At 39.1% G+C, this 21384-nt stretch overlaps 1 protein-coding gene across 7 annotated transcripts in view; it reads left to right on the top strand.

Moving 5' to 3' along the window:
• RNF13 (ring finger protein 13) overlaps positions 1-21384 on the top strand; it is a 158433-nt gene that overhangs the window by 19048 nt on the left and 118001 nt on the right. For all 7 annotated transcript variants that reach the window (XM_023621096.2, XM_023621098.2, XM_070238305.1 and 4 more), the window contains exons 2-3: positions 7349-7477; positions 13152-13232. In XM_023621096.2, coding sequence (XP_023476864.1) covers positions 7364-7477; positions 13152-13232 — 195 coding nt within the window. In that variant the 5' untranslated portion in view covers positions 7349-7363. The remainder of the gene's footprint in view (positions 1-7348; positions 7478-13151; positions 13233-21384) is intronic.

Here is a 21384-nt window from a genome sequence, read left to right on the forward strand (position 1 = left end):
TTCTTTCTTTGTCTTTGACTTTTGACAACTTAATGTGTCTCAGTGTAACTCTGTTTGGGTTCAGCCTATTTGAGATCCTTTGGGCTTCATGCATCTGGATGTCCATTTCTCTTCCTAGGTTTGAGAAGTTTTCAAATATACCTTCTGTCCCTTTCTCTTCTGGAATTCCCATAATGCAAATGTTTTTTCTTTTCATTGTGTCCTTTAATTTGCAAAGGCTTTCTCCACTCTTTTTCATTCTTTTTTGGTTCTCTGGCTGGATAATTTTCAGTGTCCTATCCTCCAGGTCGCTGATTCTTTCTTCTACATGGTTGAGTCTACTTTTGAAACACTCTATTGAATTAATTCTTCAGTTCACTTATTGTGTTTTTCATCTCTAGGGTTTCTTTTTGGTGGTTTCTGTTTTCTTGTTACACTTTTCATTCATGCATTGTTTTCTTAATTTCATTTAGTTGTCTGTCTGTGTTTTCTTGTAGTTCACTAAATTTCCTTAAGAGGGTTGTTCTGAATTCTTTGACAGTTCGTGGATCTCCATTTCTTTAGGGTCAGTTATTGGAACTTTATTAGTTTCCTTTGGTGGTGTCATCTTTACCTGGTTTTTGTGACCCTTGATTCCTCACACTGGTATCTGCACATTTAAGTAGTAGGGCTCTCTTCAGACTTTATGGGTTTGCTTTGGCAGAGATGGTTCTTCGCCAGTCAGCACAGTTTGGGTTTCTGGGTGCATCTGCTGGTAATGTCTTTGGGCAAGTGGGGCTTGCTATTATGGTCTGTTTTTGGGTGAGGCAACTGTTTAAGCTCTGAGGATGGGGATAGGGGGGTGTGCCACTGGCTGAGAACAGTTGGACAGGATTGCTGGCTTGGTTCTCTACCCAAGTGAGGCTGTAGGATGGGCTTTGTGGTTGCCTGAATTCTCTGGTCAGGCTTACTGGATAGTTGGGACTGGGTACTATATTCAGTGGTAGATGAGGCTATGAATTAGGTTCCCTGCCCTAGTAGGGCAGCAGGCCAGGGCTCAGGGCCTGTACAGCTTGTTGTTTGGGGGCTTGAATCGGGTCTGAGTGTGTACAAATTCCCTGATCAGGTGAGGCCATTGATTTAGCTTTGCAGATAGAAAGCCATGGTCTATGGTCTCTGTTCAACTGCCACTGTACATAGGGCTGTTGAATGGGCTACACAGCTTTCTGTGTGCTCTGGATAGGTTCCCTGGTTGGACCGGGTGAAGGCTATATTCAGTGATGAGTGGGGCTATGTATTAAATTCCTTGCCCGGGCACAGCAAGAGAAGCAGCTCTAAAACCAGTAAAGCCCTTTGTTTGTTTTCTTAACTCAAGCCAAGCTGCCCCCATGTTCCCTGGCCGAACAGGGCCACTGGCTTTGCTCTGCCATCTATCTGCTCTGTCTGCCCTTCTCTTGGCTTGAGTGCCCCTGGGCTGCACAACTTTCAGGTGTTTTCCCCAGCCTTTCTAGTCATAGGGGGCTGGAAGACACTCTCCGCAGCAGGTGGGGCTTTGGCTTAGCCCTCTTGCCTGGGCGGGAAGGGTAGGGGATCCTCCTGGCTTCTCTCAATTTCCCACGCAGGTTTTCCAGTTGGGAGAGTCCAAGAACTACCCTCAGCCTTGGCTATGAATTAACCCCTCCGCCTGTGTGTTATACAGGAAGCCTCCACTCCTGGTACTAGCCTCGCTCTGGGGGTGATGGACTCTGTCTACCCACCTTGACTAGAGTGCTGCTGGGCCACGTTGCTTTCAGGAGTTGTCACCAACCCTCCTGTCAGATGGGGCTGGAAGGTGCTCTACAGTGGGTGGGGACTCAGCAGCTTGCGTGGGTGTTGGCAAACTGGTCTTTAGGACTGGCAGAACTCCTCATTTGAGGATCCGAATCAGACAGATCTGCACCCCATCAGGTTCTCTGGTTAGAGTGTGCCCCTAACTTGATTCTACAGATGTGCAAAGCCATTGGTTGGGATTACTACTTGGGTACTGCAGGAGTTAACGCATTGTTGCTAGCCCCTCCCACCTTCTCCATTACAGTCAGATTTCCAGTGGCTAGCCCAGCAGATTCCCTTAACAATCTCCGTGGTGTGAGATCAGAGTAGGGGCTCCTACAAAGCGACCCACCATGCTGGAGGGGGCTGATTGTCTTGCCTGGGCTGTCTTTTTCCCACCGGAGGAACAGGAGGCTCAGGGGAGACCTCTCCCTGTGGTGCTGTGCTGGCCTGGGGGAGAAGCAGTGCAGTCAACGGGCGGCCGCTCCTCTTACCCTCTGAGTGCAGTCTGTCTTGGTCTCTGAGGTGCAGGGGGTGCTTCACCCTCACCCCGGTGTTCTAGGATTCTCTCAGTGGTGTCTCGTTCTTGAATAGATGTTAGTTGTTCTCCTTGAGAGGGGGAGTGAAGTCAGGATGACTTGTGTTGCCATCTTGGTGATGTTACTCTGCTGATGGTAAGCTTTATCAGGTGCTGGGGGGTGCTGGAGGGGACTTCCTGGAGGAAGGGGATTTTTCTTCCTAGTTCTGACGAGCTGCATTTTTCTTTGTTTTGCTCCTGTGGCACCATCTGTCAGCAGGACATACGGGTGGGGACATCTGGTGGTACTCTGTCTCAGCCATGTGCACAAGTACACAGGCCCTCAGCGATCTTGCAGCCCCAGTCTAGACCTGGTGACCACTTTGCCATGGCTCTTCTGAAGGGGACACTGTGCTCCTGAGGCCTTATGCCTGAAGTGCCTTGACTACTTCTGCATGCCTGCCCACTAGCTTTGACTTGCCTACACCCCAGGGAGTTGTTTCCTGCAGTTCTCTTGTCGTGGATACTGTGCATTCCAGGCCTATGCCTGCAGCAGTGTCCTGGCTACCTCTGCACACCTGCTCCCCAGCCTCACTTGCCTGCACTCTGGAGGATGGTTTCCTGCTTGCTTGGCAACACTGGCCCAGCTGTGGTTTGCACACCCAGTGAAATTCTGTTATCTAGTGTGCTGCACCCATACCTTCTCCAGTGAGAAACCCCAGCCTTGGGGAGGGGACGTTTCTTCCAAGTTTATCCTGTCCCGGTACTCTCCCTCAGCCTTATTTTCTTATCATAGTTTTAATAATTATTTTATTATTAAATAACTTTATTTATTTTGTTATTTCATTATTAAATAATTATTAAAAAATTAAAAATAGCTTTATTGACATAGTTGACATATAGTAAACTATATATTTAAAATATATCTTTTGATAAGCTTTTTTTTTGTTTTTTCTCCCCAAATCCCACCAGTACATAGTTGTATATTTTAGGTGTGGGTCCTTCTAGTTGTGCCATGTGGGACGCCACCTCAGCGTAGCCTGATGTGCGGTGCCATGTCTGCGCCCAGGACCTGAACAGGTGAAACCCTGGGCCGCCATAGCAGAGCGTGAGAACTTAACCACTCGGCCACGGGGGCAGCCCTGATAAGCTTTGATATATTATGTAACTATGAAACCATCGCCATAATGAAGTTAATGAACATATCCATCACTCCCAGAGGTTTCCTCATGCCCCTTCGGAATCTCTCCATCCTGCCCCTTGCCACTCCTTGTTACATCTTCATAGTTACTGTCCTATCATAGTTTAATAGTTATATATGTTAAACACTCTCTGTTTAATTTACTATATGGTTTCTGTCTCCTGATTGAACCCCTGCTGATAGAGAATTGGTGCCTGGAGTGGTTCCAGGAGATAGATCTAAAACTTTGAGGGTTTGGTATTGACTTGGTCTTGCTTTTGGGCCTGAACACAGTGCTGAGCTCCTCGCCAAGGGAAATGGGATGCTAGTAATCCATGGCATCGCAGTCAGTCGAGCTATCGTCTGTAGTCAATTGTGATGTGTTGCCAACTGAACGCACTTGCCTCAGAGCCCACATGGCTGCTACATTTGACCTTTATCACCATAATGATAACTGTAAGGACTGTAGGGTGGGATGGAATCTTTTGAGTGTAATTGGGTGCTCACAGAGAAAAAATGACAGCTTGCATTTGTTAACTCTCAGCTTGAGATCTGCCCTTCTGTCATTCTTTTTTAATTGCACATTTCACTCAGAAGAAATAATTTCATCTTCTCCAAATTGTGAATAGACTTGTGAATTGCTTGCTCATTAAAAAAATTTTGTTTTGGCATAAAAGTAATGCACACTTAGAAAACTTGAACAAGTGGAACGGATTTCTGTGTATTTTCTTTTAGGCTTTTATTTGGTATGTTATATAAAATGAAATAGATTTTAGAAAGTTTTAGTTTTTTATTCTAAACCATGCAGATAATTATAAAGAAAATAAAAACCATATAGAGTCCCACCACCCAGAGTTTACATGTATTAGCAAATTATTTTGTTTCATACTATTTATGCATATTTTTAGTGTATACATAAAATACTTTTAATGTTGAGGCTGTAAATTTTTTTTTTCTTGAGGAAGATTAGTCCTGAGCTAATATCTGCTACCAATCCTCCTCTTTTTGCTGAGGAAGACTGGCCCTGAGCTCACATCTGTGCCCATCTTCCTCTGTTTTATATGTGGGACACCTACCACAGCATGGCTTGATGAGTGGTGCCATGTCCACACCCGGGATCCAAACCAGCAAACCCTGGGCCAACAAAGTGGAACGTGCAAACTTAACTGCTGTGCCACCGGGCTAGCCCTGTAAAATTTTTTTTTAACCATGGTTAAGAGGTGGCATATTCAGAGGCTCTGTGGAAGGAGAATATCAAGAGAGGCCGTGTGTGCATTCATCTGACAGATGTTAAGTACCTAATATGTGTCAGGCACCACTCAGATACTTGTGATAGAGCCATAAAATAAAGATTCCTGTCTTGGAGGAGTTTATATTCTTGCAGAAAACATGGAGACTAAACAATAAACATAACAGTCAAGCAAATTATAGTTTGACAAAGTAATGAGTATTATGATAAATAAAAAACACAGAGGAGATTAAGAGGAGAGAGGTGTGGTAGGTGTGTAGGCAGGTCACAGATGTTTGTCAGGGGAGATCGTGGTGTACAGAAAAGATGTCCTGAACAGAGCTTGGGGTGCTGTTTTAAAGGAACATGTTATAGTCAGGGGGAATGGTATGACTTGATCTGGTGCCCCATACTTGTCTGCCATCACGTAGTAGGCCAGATTTCATGTGTAACACCCAAACTAGGTGTGGGTCATGGGCCATGCTCAGCTTTTTGTTTAGAAATTATGCATAAATTGAAGAAGAGGGTTGGGGGCAGGATAATGGGTAAGGGAATTGGTTCATTTATTCAGTCAGTTAGTCTTAGTACTTACATAGAAATTGAGTCTGCTAAAATAGGGAAACTGAATGATAGTGCAAGTTACTTTTTCCCTCATTGTTTTTGTTTTACTTGACGAGGTTGTCCTGAGGATTAGATGGAAAAACATTTATGTCAGATGCTTATCAGAGTGCCTGACACAAAGTTAAGTTCTCCACTGATTTGTCTGTGGTGATGGTGGTGACATTTGTGTGAAGCACCCTCAGAAAAAATTCTGATTCAGGAGGTTGATACTGTGAAGTGCACTGGGCGTGGTGTTTTTGGTAACCTAGAAAATCAGAATTTTCTGCCATGTTTCCCGGAATGGTGCTTAAGATTCTTATATTCATGAAAGCAATTTCATTGTCAATTGTCTTTTTCTTGTTTGCCGTGTAGCTTATTGCTGGGGTTAGCAACCTACCCCTAGTGACAATAGTGGTATTTGAAAGAATTGTGGAGTGTATTTTTGTTAGCACTTCTATTTCTCTCTCTTTTTTTCCTTTCTCTAATTTTACCCTCTAGTCCACTTCTCTTTGACTTGTAAGAAATTTATGAATAATGACTTGGTATGCCACTTGCCAATCTGTGGTTGAGAACAGTGTTTTCCAAATTTGGCTTGATCATAAAGATTCACAGAGGACAATTTTTGAAAGTAAAATTTTAGATTTTCTGTCTGAATCTCCAGGGGAGGGGCCTGGGAACATTTGTTTTTTATCACAGGCCTCTGGCTGATATGTGCTGTATTGGACTAAAGCATATTTTCTAAAGTTCCCTCGTGATAAGAACCACCTGGGGTGCATGTTAATGATATGAGTAAAACAGATTACCAGATCCACCTCATGGGCACTGAATGAGACGCTCTAACTCTGGGGTTGAATGTAAGTCTGGTTTTTAATAGTTGCTTCTTTGTGGACTCGCTTGGCTACTGCTCGCTAGCTTTCGTGATATTTCCATGTAGTCAGGAAAACAAACCCAAGCACTTGTTTTAAATGGTAGGCTGCTTTATTTTTTTCTTTTAAAAAATGGTTAGACATCATAGATACAGGAGAGTGCATAAACCATTTGTGTATGATTTAAAGAATAGTTATAATGCCCCAGGCAACCACTAATCTACTTTCTGTTTCTGTGGAGCAAATCTATAAACATAACGTGTTTTCACCTTTATTTCATCTCTGGTATTAATGGCTCTATAAAACGGTAGTTCAGAAATTATTCAGAGGTGTTTCTCTTTCAGTGTGTGTCAGAGAGTCAGAGTCTGTGTGGTAGTCTCCAAGTCTAGAGGCTTCCAACAGTAATCATCAGAATTACTGTTACATGAGCTTCTGGCATTTAATGAAATAATTCGTTCCAAAGGCCCCCAAACTTCATTCTCATCTTTTAAGAAGTGTGTTATACAATTGGTTGAGGCTTCCCAGTGAGAATTTTGATCTTACTTGTTTAACATTTAGTCCTTTCATGGTACCTTTTTGTTGTGAGATAATAGGGACTCATGTAGGGAATTGGCCGAGGTTGGGGGAGGTTGCACTGTTGCAATTAGGATGTAGGGAGGGAAAAAGGTGCGTTGTTAGGACGGAAAGGGAAAAAAGTATTACTTTATAACATGTGGCTATTTTTTTTCCATTCTCTAATATGAATACAATATGCAAGGATAAATACAAAGTAAATTTACATGTGAATTTATAAATTGTATTTAAAAAATTAGGAAAATTCTTTAAAATTCTAAAAAAATTTAAAGCAAATGTGCTTGTCCGTTTTTTAATCATTATTTTGATTGAAACCTAGTTTCCCCTGTAATTGAGTTGGTAGACAAGCTGTACTGTAAACTGAGAACTGTGGGAGGATGTGGGTTTTGTGGTTAAAATACAGAACTTAGTAACCATGAGTTATGTAGGTATTGGCTGACCTTGGGTGTTTACCTAAATGTCCAAATCTATGTAAATTGTTAGGCTTTTGAAATATAATGTTCGCACATGTTTTTAATTGAAAGATATTTTTGGACATCAGGAATTGATATATGAAATGACTTATTTTCAGGGACAAAGCACCAGAGCTCATTGTTACTTACCTGCTTATCTTCCAGGTGATTTACAGCAAGATGCTGCTCTCCATAGGGATGCTCATGCTGTCGGCCACACAAGTCTATACCATCTTGACTGTCCAGCTCTTTGCATTCTTAAACCTACTGCCTGTAGAAGCGGACATTTTAGCAGTAAGTACAGTAAAATTTGTTCATGTCTAAAAACATTCCTTAAGGAAAAGCTTTAAAAGAAGTCCCAAATGATGGGGGGCCAGTCTGGTGGCACAGCAGTTAAGTTCACACATTCTGCTTGGGCAGCCCAGGGTTCACTGGTTTGGATCCCAGGTGTGGACCTACACGCCACTTGTCAAGCCATGCTGTGGCAGGGTTCCTACATATAAAGTGGAGGAAGATGGGAACGGATGTTAGCTCAGGGCCAGTCTTCCTCAGCAAAAAGAGGAGGATTGGCAGGAGATGTTAGCTCAGGGCTAATCTTCCTCAAAAAAGAAAAAAAAAGCCCCAAATGATGGAATCTTATAAGGTGATTACCTACAAACATACAGACACATACACATAGTTGTTGCTTGAAAGTGGGGACCTTACTCATCTTTTTATTGCTTAATATCTAACAAGATATCATGTACACTAAGTACCTGACAAATGTTGCTCTTGAGAGGGTGTGTGAACTCTCAAGAGGGCTCATGTACTCATTTATCTATATGCTGTATATTTAGGTAGAATCTTACTCATTTTGGTAATTAGTATATCTGTAATGACTTTGATAATGATATTTAAAAAATTGTGTAAGATGTCCATAGAAAATCTAAACCTATGATTAACATTAATGAGTCAGAAGAGAAGAACAATGGTCTTATCTTTGATGGTGGATAGAAAAGTTTTTAGAGGAGGCCTGGTCCTCAAAACCTTATGTATCCTTTCTATGCTGCTGTCTTACTGTCCTCTAAACTGGGAAATGTGTATATTTCCTGTTTCTCATTTCCGTGAAGCTAGAAAAAGAAGAATTAACTCTGTGTGTATATGTGTGTACGTGCACACACCTATTCTCTAGATACTATGTAAGGATTTATTGTTTCTACTTTCTGCACGCAAGTGATAGGCTTACTGACTGATTAGGTGAGAAATAGAAGGGCCAAAATTGTTGCTGACCGCAGCTTGCTGTGGTCCTCAGCGCTGCTTCTGTTTACTGTGGCACTTGTGGAAAGGTCTAGGATCATTGTAGAACTTGGGAGAGCTGGGCTGGTTTCTATACCATAACTTTTGAAGGCATAGCAACTCTAGTCCCTATGAGATTTCTCACCTTCTGTTACACTCTTTGCTGGGGAAACTGGTTGATTAGATTTTTTTCTAGAATAGTCTGGATCTTTATAGAGTGAATGGAAGTGAAACGTTTAAGGACTAAGTGCCCATTGCTATTCAAATCTCACCTCTAAATTTGTCTCCAGAGTCCTTGGGGTGTTCTTGGGATGACTTTTGAAATGAGGGAGAGGATTTATGGGCCGATCAGGGACTGAAGTTCTTATGGTCTCTTTTCTCCTTTGATTTCTTCCATTCTCGTTTGCTCTCTCTTTTTTCCCTCTGTTGTTTGTAACATCTGCCACTCCTTGTCTTCTTTCTTTCTTTTTACCTGATGTGGATTGTTATTCTCTGGTTCAGCTATGATTTTCAGTGGCCTGCCCTGGGGACTTAACCAGCTGTATGATCTTGATCAAATTACTTAGCCACTATAAGCGCATCTTTATTTATAAGCTCGAGTGTTGTAGTGATGATTAAATAAGGTAAACTGCTTAGAACAGTATTTGACACAAAGTAAACATTTATCTTTTTATCTTCATTGTAATTATCATTCTCATCATTCTTCACTCAGTCCCTCGAGCAGTGTATGAGACTGCCCAAGATGTACTTTTTAATGTAGAGATAAAACTAAATGTTAGGTATAGAAGAACAGTCAGTCCTGGCCAGCAGTATGCTCTGTGCTGCGGGCAGGAAAGCGTGGAATGCGTGGTGCTGTCATCTCCTGAAGGAGCCATCAGATTTAAGCATGGGAGCTGCTTAAATATGGTTTTTATGCTGACACTAAAGGCTAGAAGGATGACCTGAATGCAGGGACAGCTGGAGGGGAGTGGGTTGTGAAGGCGCGTGCCTGGCACAAAGGGGAACTAAATCCCGAGTGGAGGAACTGGCTGTAGTAGAATGGACATTAAAAGGCCGTGAGTCAAGAGGCAGAAAATATTAGCTCTTCCTTTTAATTGAATAAGAGCATCCCTGAAATTTGTAGTAATAGAGATTTATGTAAGTTGGACATCAGCTTGATTCCAGTTCCATTTTGGACGGGTATCAGGATACTGCTTTTGAAAAGATAAAGTCAGTTTTAGTCATCTTATTTGTATGCGAGATGATTTTATTTTTGGCAGTTGAATTCTCTCACTTAACTGTTAATTCCCTGAGAGCAGTATTTGTTCAGCTAGTCGGTGAGTTGTGAGAGGCTGTGGAGATGCTACTGGAGTGTGTTGCTGACTAGTCAGTGAGCCTCCTAGATCATGCGCATCTGGAAGGCAGGACTGTGTCTAACTAAACTTCATGTTCCTAGTCCCTAGTGAGAGTTAGAGAGGAGGAGTTCAGTAAGTGTTTGAACTGATTAATAGCTTTTCCTCAGAGGTTTAGTTCTTTCATATCTTCTTTTAATAGCATTTATTCCTTGGTACTTTGGATTATTGTTATTTCTGTTAGCAGTTCATTCTCTTTTTGTCTCTTATCTCATCATTTCTCTTTCCTTTGACCCAGAAGGAAATGTGTAATGATCGAGTGTGTAGGTTTACGTCTAGAAATGTGGAGCTAGAATTGGCACGGGCATTATACGTTAGAGATCATGGACCAGTGTTGAATGTTCTGAGGCCCATAGGCTACAAGCTACTTTGAGCTGTGCCATGATCATATTGAGAAGTAGTATTTATATTGTGTATTTTCAGAGAGTCAAACAACCCAATTTTGGTTTACTCCCAATCTGCCCTTTGATTCTGGTGTAGGCATTTGTCAGAGAGAATCTGTTGCTTGGTTGTGAGGATCAGTGGGCAGAGCAGGAGAGAAGCACCCTTGGTTGGTGTGTGAATAGATTGGATTACGTAGCGTGGTAGTTAAGAGCTCCAGCAGTGGATTTACAATCTGAGTTAAATCCAGTTCTACCACTCTGTAGTTGCATGACCTTGGGCAAATTATTTAATATCTCTGAAGTCTTAATTTACTTGTGAAAATGAGACAGCATGAGAGACCTTGTAGGGCAGTGGCTTAAGAGCCAGGGCCCTGGGGTCCAGCTGCCTGGATGAGAATTTGGTTCCTCGAACTTGCGGGAGCAAGTTATTTTTGACGTTCTGTAAAATGGGAATGATGATCATAGGGGCTGGCTTTATAGGATTGTTGTAAGGATTAAATAAGTGAATACCTGTCAAGTGTTTAGCATGATGTCATAAGTGTTCAATAATCGTTAGCTGTTTGTTTCTTTCTAAGTGAAATTAAACTTTCATTAAGGCTGCTGTCAAAGAGGAGAGTTGGTTAAGGAAGAGACCGTTTTGAAATAAGTGGGCTGAAACTGTGACCTGGCAGTTACTGAGGATGGGATTCCAGAGCGGGGTAACTTTAGTTTCTACTTCAGAAGGTTACCAGTGAGCATGGTTTAACTTCATGAGCGGCAGCTCCTACTGCAACACTAAAAATGTAAAGCACTTTTGTGCTAAAGATGTTTCTGTTTGTCTTTTTCACGAACGATGGGAACATTTTTTGTTTTTAAACAACGTGATTCTAAGAGGCGGTGTGAGACAGTTCTTACTTTGCTGTTAAGAAAGACAAAGCAGTTTCAAAATGGGTCTCACTCAATAACAAAACTTACTCCAAGTCCTAGTGTTACAAGTACTGCAGTTCAAGCTAGATATTTTATTTCTAAAATTCTAGCCAAAAAAATGACATTCCTCAGTGCATAATAGGAAGTGATAAAAGAACACTTTAGTACAGTTATAGATTTTCCATTTCCTGATTTTAAGAGTACTTTTTTTAAGTACTGCCTGCACACATTTGTGTTTTTTCTTTGGTCTATCTATGTTGATCCAAATCAATTTCTTTATTTTATAGTAATGTCTTTGGCCTTGGAGGAGTCAAATGTCTTTCTCAAGTTCAACACAAAGCTGATCATAATTGAATTAAATCAGTTAAAGAAAGGTATTTTAATTAGAATTAAATGACACCTTGTGATAATGGATAGAAAGGCAATTTTGTGACTCAAAAGCACTTTGTAAACCATAGAACACTCTGCAAATATGAATTATTATTATAGTAGGAATTATCTTGAGGCGATGCTGATCTCCAAGTGTACTACCAGGCTGATTATCCAGAGGTAACAGAATGGATAGGTTCAGTGACCAAATTCAGACACTTAAATCACACAGTTTATGGAATTAATTACAGACATACAGTGAGGAGCAGAGGCGAAAGATCAGTATGTTAAGACACTCAGGATTGGGTACGAGTGGAATGCAAGAACCACACGACCCGAGTCCTGTCTTGCCCATTATTAGTTGGTCCAGTCTCTCTATGCTGTATCAGCTTTCCCAGGTGACAGTGTGGTTACCAGGACCTGGTTTGAGGGTGGACAAGGGGACTTGACAGATGAAGGTTGTCTGGATCCAGTGTTTGCTTGCTCTTTGGAGAGACGCAAGGTATTTAAATCTGCACGCAGCTGTGCCTTGCTGCTAACCTGAGCAGCTGACCTGTACTCTGTTGCCTGTCTCTGGGAGATGACACATGAGGGTAGGATGGGGATCACCAATGGGTGTTTGATTTAGGGAAGACATAACTGTCAATCCGGATATGTGACCTAATTTATACTCCGTGAATATTTAAGGTTTGCTTGATCCTTGCGTCCCTTGCTATCTATACAGAACACTTAGTTTGTTCCATCTTTTTATCTATATTCAAAACAGATGTCTTCTATTTTTGGCCTAGAGTTTATAGACAACTATCTTAACTTCTAATACATCGTGTAAGTTTTGCCTGTGTTTCAAAAGTCCCTTGTTTACCATCTTTGCTTAGTTTCATCTACCTTCCTTGTTTGTCTTGTTTTCTGTATAGCACACTGAACGTTCTTAAATAATATAGCAAACTCACAACAATTATCATTATTATTATCTTCTGAAGCACAGAGAACCTTTGTTTTGTTCTGTTTTGGTAGAGGACTGACAAGTATTGTAGCATAGGAATCTGTATCTGTAAGAAAGGGAAACTTGTGAAAGAGTTTGACTACCTTCAGCTGTCTCTGTATGTATTTCATTGAGTTTAGTCTTTTCATTGCTCAGCCCCGGATAAAAATGTTCAGATTATATAAAAAATGACAATGCCTTCAAAGTATGATTTGGTGCTCCTTCTTTCTCTGGGGAAAAGGCATCTTTCATAGCTACAGCCAGAAATCCTGTAAATCTCTTCTATTAAATCAGACCCTTAAATATAGAGAAAATAAAATGGAACTCTTGCTGGAAAATAATCTGTTTAGAAAATTCCTTGCTAGGGAATTGTCTGTGGGAAAAACTCAGAAAACAGTAGGTTGTTCAATGTTACAGAATTATTTCTGCTGTTTAATGATAATTATATGAAATCAGAATCCAATTTTAGCAGTTGTATACGAAGTAAATTGTTTGTATTCGTTGCTCTTTTAGTGATGCATTTACAAAGTTGATTTCTATTGTGGTAAGCTGTGATAGGAAATCAGAATTGAAGAAAGGAAAACATAAATAATTTAATAAACTTGTTTTTAGTGTTATGTGTAAATTGGTTGTAACTTGATTGTTTTTAATTTTATATTCAGTATAATTTTGAAAATGCATCTCAGACATTTGATGACCTTCCAGCAAGATTTGGATATAGACTTCCAGCTGAAGGTTTAAAGGTAAGAAAGTAGTAATATATGATAAAGGCATGAGGTATTTAATAAAGTGATTTTTATTCTTTATTTGTTTAAAGAATGAAAATATTTCTTACTATTTTGTATCATAAAACCCATACATATTCATTTATAAAGGGTTCATACTATTCAAAAGGTATGAAGAAGGAAGTAAGAATGATCTATGATTGTGTTATTCTGAACTAGCTACTGTTAACATTTTGGTATATAATATCTCAGACCTGTTTTCTAGGATATGTGTTGTGTGTGTGTGTAGATATATGTGCACGTATATATTTATGTAATTGTTTACATACATAATGAATCTCTGTTTAACACTAATAGAAACATGCTACTTGATTACCTGCCTTTTTCACTTAATTGTATATCTCGAACATTTTACGCAAATAAAGAAGGATCTGTGTTTTTATTTGCAATGGCTGCATGATTTTACAATATCATGAAATACTATGGATCTTTGAACATTGGTTTAATTTTTCATAGTAGATATTTAGGTTATCCAGTTTTTGTTATCATAAACAGTGCTACAATGAATGTCTTCATCTTTGTGTATTTGTTTGTTTGCGTAAGATACATTTCCAGATGTGGAATTGCTTTGTTTGTGGAACGTATGTTTAAAATATTGTTGTATATTCCAGGTTGCCCTTTGAAAGTTTGGGACAATTTTAGATTGCCACCAATAGTGTCTGAGACTTTCCTTTTTCCCACACCCTCTTCAATACTAGATATTACCAAGTTTTTGTTAATTGATAAAAAAACATCTGAGATTGAAAATCTTAATTTTTTTGTCCATTTCGTGTGTGTGTGAATGTGAGAGAAAGAGAGAATCAATTTCCTATTAATACTCTTTGCTCATTTTTAAATTAAGATGTCCATTCTTTTTGATTTGTAAGAATTCTTTATATGTTGGGAGTTTCAATCTATTGTTTGCCGTATATGCTTCAGATAATTCTTCCTTCATCTTTTAACTTTAAGGTTTCAGAAGTTTGGTGTATATAGTTAAAAGTTACTTTCTTTTCCTTCTATCTCAGGGATCATGGTTAGAAAGTCCTTCTCCATTCCAAGATAAGATGAGGTTTTTATGTTATATGGGTTAGAGTACATGGAATTGTGTGTATATGCTCCACAGAATGTTTTCAGTTGTTCTAACTTTCTTAAAATTCCTTATTTAAGTACCATAAAACTATCGTTCTAGTTAGGATGGCATGCACCTATGGGAGGGACATATCAGTTTTTAATTTTTTAAATATTTTAAATTATTAAAAATAATTCCCAGCATTGTATGACTGTTTCTCATTGTAAAAATATTTAAACAGAAAAGAAGTATACAGAGAAAAAAGAAAAAGCCTACCTTCACCCTTTCCTCATCCATACATGTCAATCCCACTAACCTCGTCAGAGGTAAACATCAGGGTATTACGTGATCTGACCTTCAGATCCTTTTCTGAATATGTAGTACTTTTTAGATCATAAATTTATGAAGTCGTAAAGTTCATAAGTAGTTTATCATTTGGGTATGTGAAAAGTTTCTTCATTTTTATAATAGAATCCATTCTGGGAAGGGATAAAGATGTTTAGAGTATCACAGCCTGGAGAAGCAGTTTACAAACTGTTTTGGAAATAAAACCCTGAACTACCTTGTGGAACTGGCTTGATAAAGTATTGATGCAGCCACTGACCCCCAAAGCACATTGCCCTTTCTCTGAACAGGAAGCCTCTGTGGTCGTATCCCAAAACATTCTGCCTTTACTGCCACCCAGGCTAATCAAAGAGAGATCCTTTGCCAGACTGTTTCCTCAGATCTAACACCTGGATTTTTCTGATTGACAGACTCGAGGCCGTGTAGTTACTAGCAACATACTTTAGTGAAATACTAGCTATGAGGGAAGCTGGGTAATACAATATAGTTTGTTTTTAAATTTTTTTTGTTTTAGTCTACTTTGGGAAGGTGAGATTCATAGTGTGGGGAGAGTGGGTTCAGAAAGTTTGAGGCACCATGCATGATAGGCATCCACTACAATGTTACTCTGTAATTTGATTCCTCTGCTTCCCCACACTTAGCCTTATTCCTTGGAGATCTTTCCACAGCTGCACCTGTGGATCTGTCATGTTCCTGTTAAGCACTGCATGGTATTCTGTAATATGAATGACCATAGTTTATTCATTATTTCCTATTAACACATATTTTGGTTTCTTATCCAAAGTCCAGTTATTTCTTTAGGATAGAGGTTTGGTAGTACAGTTGATGAGTCAGTGAGTATGTACATCTAAAATTTTCATAGATACACTAAATTACGTTTCCAAAAGGCTGTACTAATTTATTCCCATTATCAGTGTATGAGAATATGCATTTCCTTACAGTCTTGCCAACACTGGATATTATTAGTCTTTCCAGCTTTTGCCAATCTGATGGGCAAAAAGTATTATCTTGTTTTAATTTACATTTCTCTGATTACCCGTGATTTTGAGCTGGCAACCTTTCTTTCATTCAGCCCAAGGAGTCAGACCATCCCTTTTCACTGAAGAGCCTTTCTGCTTAGCAACCTTGTTTTTTTTAAAGATTGGCGCTGGAGCTAACATCTGTTGCCAATGTTCTTCTTCTTTTCTTTTTTATTCTTCTCCTCCCCAAAGCCCTCTAGTACATAGTTGTATATTCTAGTTGTAGTTCCTTCTGGTTGTGCTATGTGGAACGCTGCCTCAGCATGGCTTGATGAGTGGTGCCATGGGTCTGTGCCCAGGATCTGAACCAGCAAAACCCTGGGCCGCTGAAGCAGAGCATAACTTAACCACTTGGCCAGGGCGCCAACCCTGCAAGCTTGTTTTAAAGAGTTCCATCAACTCCTGGTAACCATAGTCCTACTGGGGCTCCTCTATTACTATGTTAGTGTAAATTCAGTTTACACTTAAAAGGTATTTGACAAATTTGCTTATTCACTGCCTAAGAAAGAGTAGTGTTAAATATCTGCCTGCTTTTTGCACTGTGGCAATACAGGGCAAGCTCAGGAATTGAAATGCAGTGACAGAAGAGAGAATGTTCTAAAAAATTGTTGGATCATTATAGATAGCTTTTATATTTGCATGACTGGCTTGCCATTGCCCAGATTGAGAATTCACAAATGCTAGCTTACTCGTTATTGTTTACAAGGAAGACTTGGTGATGAAGTGGGGATATCTCATTGTAGTATAATGTCTATAAAACCAATTAAATGAATGTGTTAAAAATATAACCAAGTTAATTTAAAGATACAATATGGTTATTAAGAGATGTAGCTGAGAACTATTTTGCTTTTAAACTTTGCCCAGAGAGTTTAGTTAGGATAGTTTTTGTAAACTTATATCCTGTGTTCGGTAGGTTTTATAATATCATTGGATTCCACCATTTATAAGAGATCAGATATTTATAGTATAACACACATCAGTTGAAATTCTTTGTTTCTATTCCATTTACATATGCCCTAGTATTAAGCTAACAGTAGTCAAGAGAGTAGTAGTTTCTCTACCCTCCTCCATCATTTAAAAAAATATTCTTAGAATCATACAACAATTCCAAAACAGAATCGAGAAGAAATAGAAAATCTGAATAGATTGATCACTGCTAAGGAGATCAAAACAGTAATAAAAAACCTTCCAAAAAACAAAATTCCAGGCCCAGACAGCTCCCCTGGTGAATTCTACCATTCGAAGAAGACTTAATGACTGTCTTTCTCAAATTCTTCCAGAAAGTTGAAGAGGAAGGGACACTTGCTAACTCATTTTATGAGGCCACCATTACTCTGATACTAAAATCAGACAAAGACAACACCAAAAAAAGAAAATACAGGCCAGTATCGCCGATGAATGTAGATGTAAAGATCCTCGACAAAATGCTAGCAAATGAAATACAACAATACATTGAAAAGATCATACACCATTATAAAGTGGTATTTATTCCAGGGATGCAGGGATGGTTCAGCATCCACAAATGAGTTAACGTGATACACCACATTAACAAAATGAAGAATAAAAATCACCTAATCATCTCAATAGGTGCAGAGAAAGCATTTGACAAGATACAGCATCCATTTATGATAAAAACTCTGAATAAAATGGGTATAGAGGGAAAGTACCTCAAGATAAAAAGGCCATATATGACAGACCCACAGCTAACATCCTCAGTGGTGAAAAACTGAGAGGTATCCCTCTGAGAACAGGAACCAGATGAGGATGCTCAATTTCACCACTCTTACTTAACCTAGCGTTAAAAGTCCTAGCCAGAGCAATCAAGCAAGAAAAAGAAGTAAAAGGGATTCAGATTGGAAAGGAAGAAGTAAAACTATCACTATTTGCAGATGGCTTATATATATGGAAAACCCTAAAGAATCCGCCAAAAAACTAATAGAAGTAAAAAACAGTACATAGAGTAAAGTTGCAGGGTACAAAATCAGCATACAAAAATCAGTCGCTATACACTAACAAGGAAAGAGCAGAAAGAGAAATTAAGAGTACAATCCCGTTTACAATCACAACAAAAAGAGTAAAATACTTAGGAGTAAATTTAACCGAAGAAGTGAAAAACCTGTACACCGAAAACTAGAAAACATTGTTGAAAGAAATCGAAGAAGACACAAAGAAATGGAAAGATACTTTGTGCTCATTGATTGGAATTCAGTGCAATCTGCATCAAAGTCCCAACGACATTTTTCATGGAAGTAGAACAAAGAATCCTAAAATTTATGTGGAACAACAAGGACTCCGAATAGCCAAAGCAATCCTGAGAAAAAAGAACAAAGCTGGAGTTATCACACTCCCTGATTTCAAAATATACTGCAAAGCTATAGTAATCAAAACGGCATGGTACTGGCACAAAAACAGACACACAGATCAATGAAACAGAATCGAGAGCCCAGAAGTAAACCCATACATCTATGGACAGCTAATTTTCAACATGGGAGCCAAGAACATACAACAGAGAAAAGAAAGTCTGTTCCGTAAATGGTGTTGGGAAAACTGGACAGCCACATGCAAAAAAATGAAAGTAGGCCATTATCTCACACCATAGACAAAAATTAACTCAAAATGGGTGAAAGACTTGAATGTAAGACCTGAAGCCATGAAAATTCTAGAGGAAAACATAGGCAGTACACTCTTTGACATGGGTCTTAGCAGTATCTTTTTGAATACCATGTCTCCTCAGGCAAGGGAAACAACAGAAAAAATAAACAAATGGGGCTACATCAAGCTAAAAAACTATACAGCAAAGGAAACCATGAACAAAATGAAAAGACAACCTACCAATTGGGAGAAGATATTTGCAAATCATATATTTGATAAGGGGTTAATACCCAAAATACATAAAGAATTCATACAACTAACAACAAAAAGCAAACAACCAAATTAAAAAATGGGCAAAGGGGGCTGGCCTGGTGGCACAATGGTCACGTTTGTGCGTTCCGCTACGGTGGCCTGGGGTTTGCTGGTTTGGGTCCTGGATGCTGACCTATGCACTGCTTATCAAGCCATGCTGTGGCAGGCATCCCACATATAAGGTAGAGAAAGATGGGCATAGATGTTAGCTCAGGGCCAATCTTCCTCAGCAAAAAGACTGGTGGTAGATGTTATCTTCAGGGCTAATCTTCCTCAAAAAAAGAAAAATAAAAAAATAAAAAGGGCAGAGTATCTGAAGAGATATTTTTCTAAAGAAGATATACAGATGGCCAACAGGCACATGAAGAGATGTTGAACATAATTGATTATTAGGGAAATGTGAATTAAAACAATGAGATATCACCTCACCTCTGTCAGAATGACTATAATTAACAGGACAAGAAATAAGTGTTGGAGAGGATGTGGAGAAAAGGAAATCCTAATACACTGCTGGTGGGGATTTAAACTGCTGCAGCCACTTTGGAAAACAGTATGGAGATTCTTCAAAAAACTAAAAATAGAACTACTGTATGATCCAGCTATTCCACTTCTGGGTATTTATCCAAAGAACGTGAAAACACTAAGTCACAAAGATGTTTGCACCCTAATGTTCATTGCAGCATTATTCACAATAGCCAAGACTTGGAACAACCTAAGTGCCCATCAATGGATGGATGGATAAAGATGTGGGATGGAATACACAATGGAATACTACTCAGCCATAAAAAGATGAAATCTTGCTATTTGTGACCACATAGATGGATCTTGAGGATATCATGCTAAGCGAAATAAATAAGATGGAGAAAGTCAAATACCATATGATTTCACTCATAAGTGCAAACTAAAAACGATGACAACAACAACAAACACACACACAGATACAGAGATTATATTAGTGGTTACCAGAGGGGAAGGGGGAGCGAGGAGGGCAAAAGGGGTAAGAAAGCATGTGTGTATGATGACAGTTGGTAATTAGTCTTTGGATGGTGAACGTGATGTAGTCTACACAGAAACAGAAATATATAATGATGTACACCTGAAATTTATATATTGTTATAAGCTAGTGTTACCTCAACAAAAATAAAGTGAACAAAAAAATTTTCAAGTATAGGAAAATCAGAAAGCCAAACAAATTTTAGCTATTTGAGTTTTAACTGTGAATCTTGCATGGATTAAAATATGGCATGTTAGTGTTGTAGAGTTTTTATTTTAAAGTTAATTTTTATTGAGTTTATGATAGTTTACAATCTTGTGAAATTTCAGTTGTACCTTATTGTTTGTCGGTCGTGTTGTAGGTGCACCCCTTCACCCTTTGTGCCCACCCCTCACCCCTCCCTTTCTCCTGGCAGCCACTAATCTGTTCTCTTTGTCTATATGTTTAACTTCCACATATGAGTGGAGTCATACAGAGATTGTCTTTCTCTATCTGGCTTATTTCACTTAACATAATACCCTCAAGGTCCATCCATGTTGTTGTGAATAGGACAATTTTATTCTTTTTTATGGCTGAGTAGTATTCCATTGTATATATACCATATCTTCTTTATCCACTCATCAGTTGATGGGTGCTTAGGTTGCTTCCACGTCTTGGCTATTGTAAATAATGCTGCAATGAACATAGGGGTACATGGGACTTTTGGAATTCCTGACTTCAAGTTCTTTGGATAGATGCCCAGTAGTGGGATGGCTGGGTCATAAGGTATTTCTGTTTTTAATTTTTTGAGAAATCTCCATACTGTTTTCCATAGTGGCTGCACCAGTTTACATTTCCACCAGCAGTGTATGAGGGTTCCTTTTTCTCCACAACTTTTCCAACATTTCTTATTTTGGTTATTTTTGCCATTCTAACAGGTGTAAGGTGATATCTTAGTGTAGTTTTGATTTGCATTTCCCTGATGATCAGTGATGATGAACATCTTTTCATATGCCTATTGGCCATCTGTATATCTTCTTTGGAGAAATGTCTGTTCATGTCCCCTGCCCATTTTTTGATCGGGTTGTTTGATTTTTTGTTGTTGAGTTGTGTGAATTCTTTATATGTTATGGAGATTAACCCTTTGTTGGATATATGACTTGCAAATATTTTTTCCCAATTAGTGGGTTCCTGTTTTGTTTCAATCCTGTGTTCCCATGCCTTGAAGAAGCTCTTTAGTCTGATGAAGTCCCATTTGTTTATTCTTTCTGTTATTTCCCTCATCTGAGGAGTTATGGTGTCCGAGAAGATTCTTTTGAAACTGATGTCAAAGAGTGTACTGCCTATACTTTCTTCTAGAAGCCTTGTGGTTTCACGACTTACCTTTAGGTCTTTGATCCATTTTGAGTGTATTTTTGTGAATGGTGAAAAAAAATGGTCAATTTTCATTCTTTTACATATGGCTTTCTAGTTTTCCCAGCACTATTTGTTGAAAAGACTTTCTTTTCTCTATTGTAGGCTCCCAGCTCCTTTGTCGAAGATTAGCTGTCCATAGGCATGTGGTTTTATTTCTGGGCTTTCAGTTCTGTTCCATTGATCTGTGCACCTGTTTTTGTGTTGGTACCATGCTGTTTTGATTACTATAGCTTTGTAGTATATTTTGAAGTCAGGGATTGTGATGCCTCCAGCTTGGCTGTTTTTTCTCAGGATTGCTTTAGCAATTCGGGGTCTTTTGTTGCCCCATATGAATTTTAGGATTCTTTGTTGTATTTCTGTAAAGAATGTCATTGGGATTCTGATTAGGGTTGTGTTGAATCTGTA

This window comes from Equus caballus, chromosome 16 (genome assembly GCF_041296265.1).
Source record: "Equus caballus isolate H_3958 breed thoroughbred chromosome 16, TB-T2T, whole genome shotgun sequence".
Taxonomy (NCBI): domain Eukaryota; kingdom Metazoa; phylum Chordata; class Mammalia; order Perissodactyla; family Equidae; genus Equus; species Equus caballus.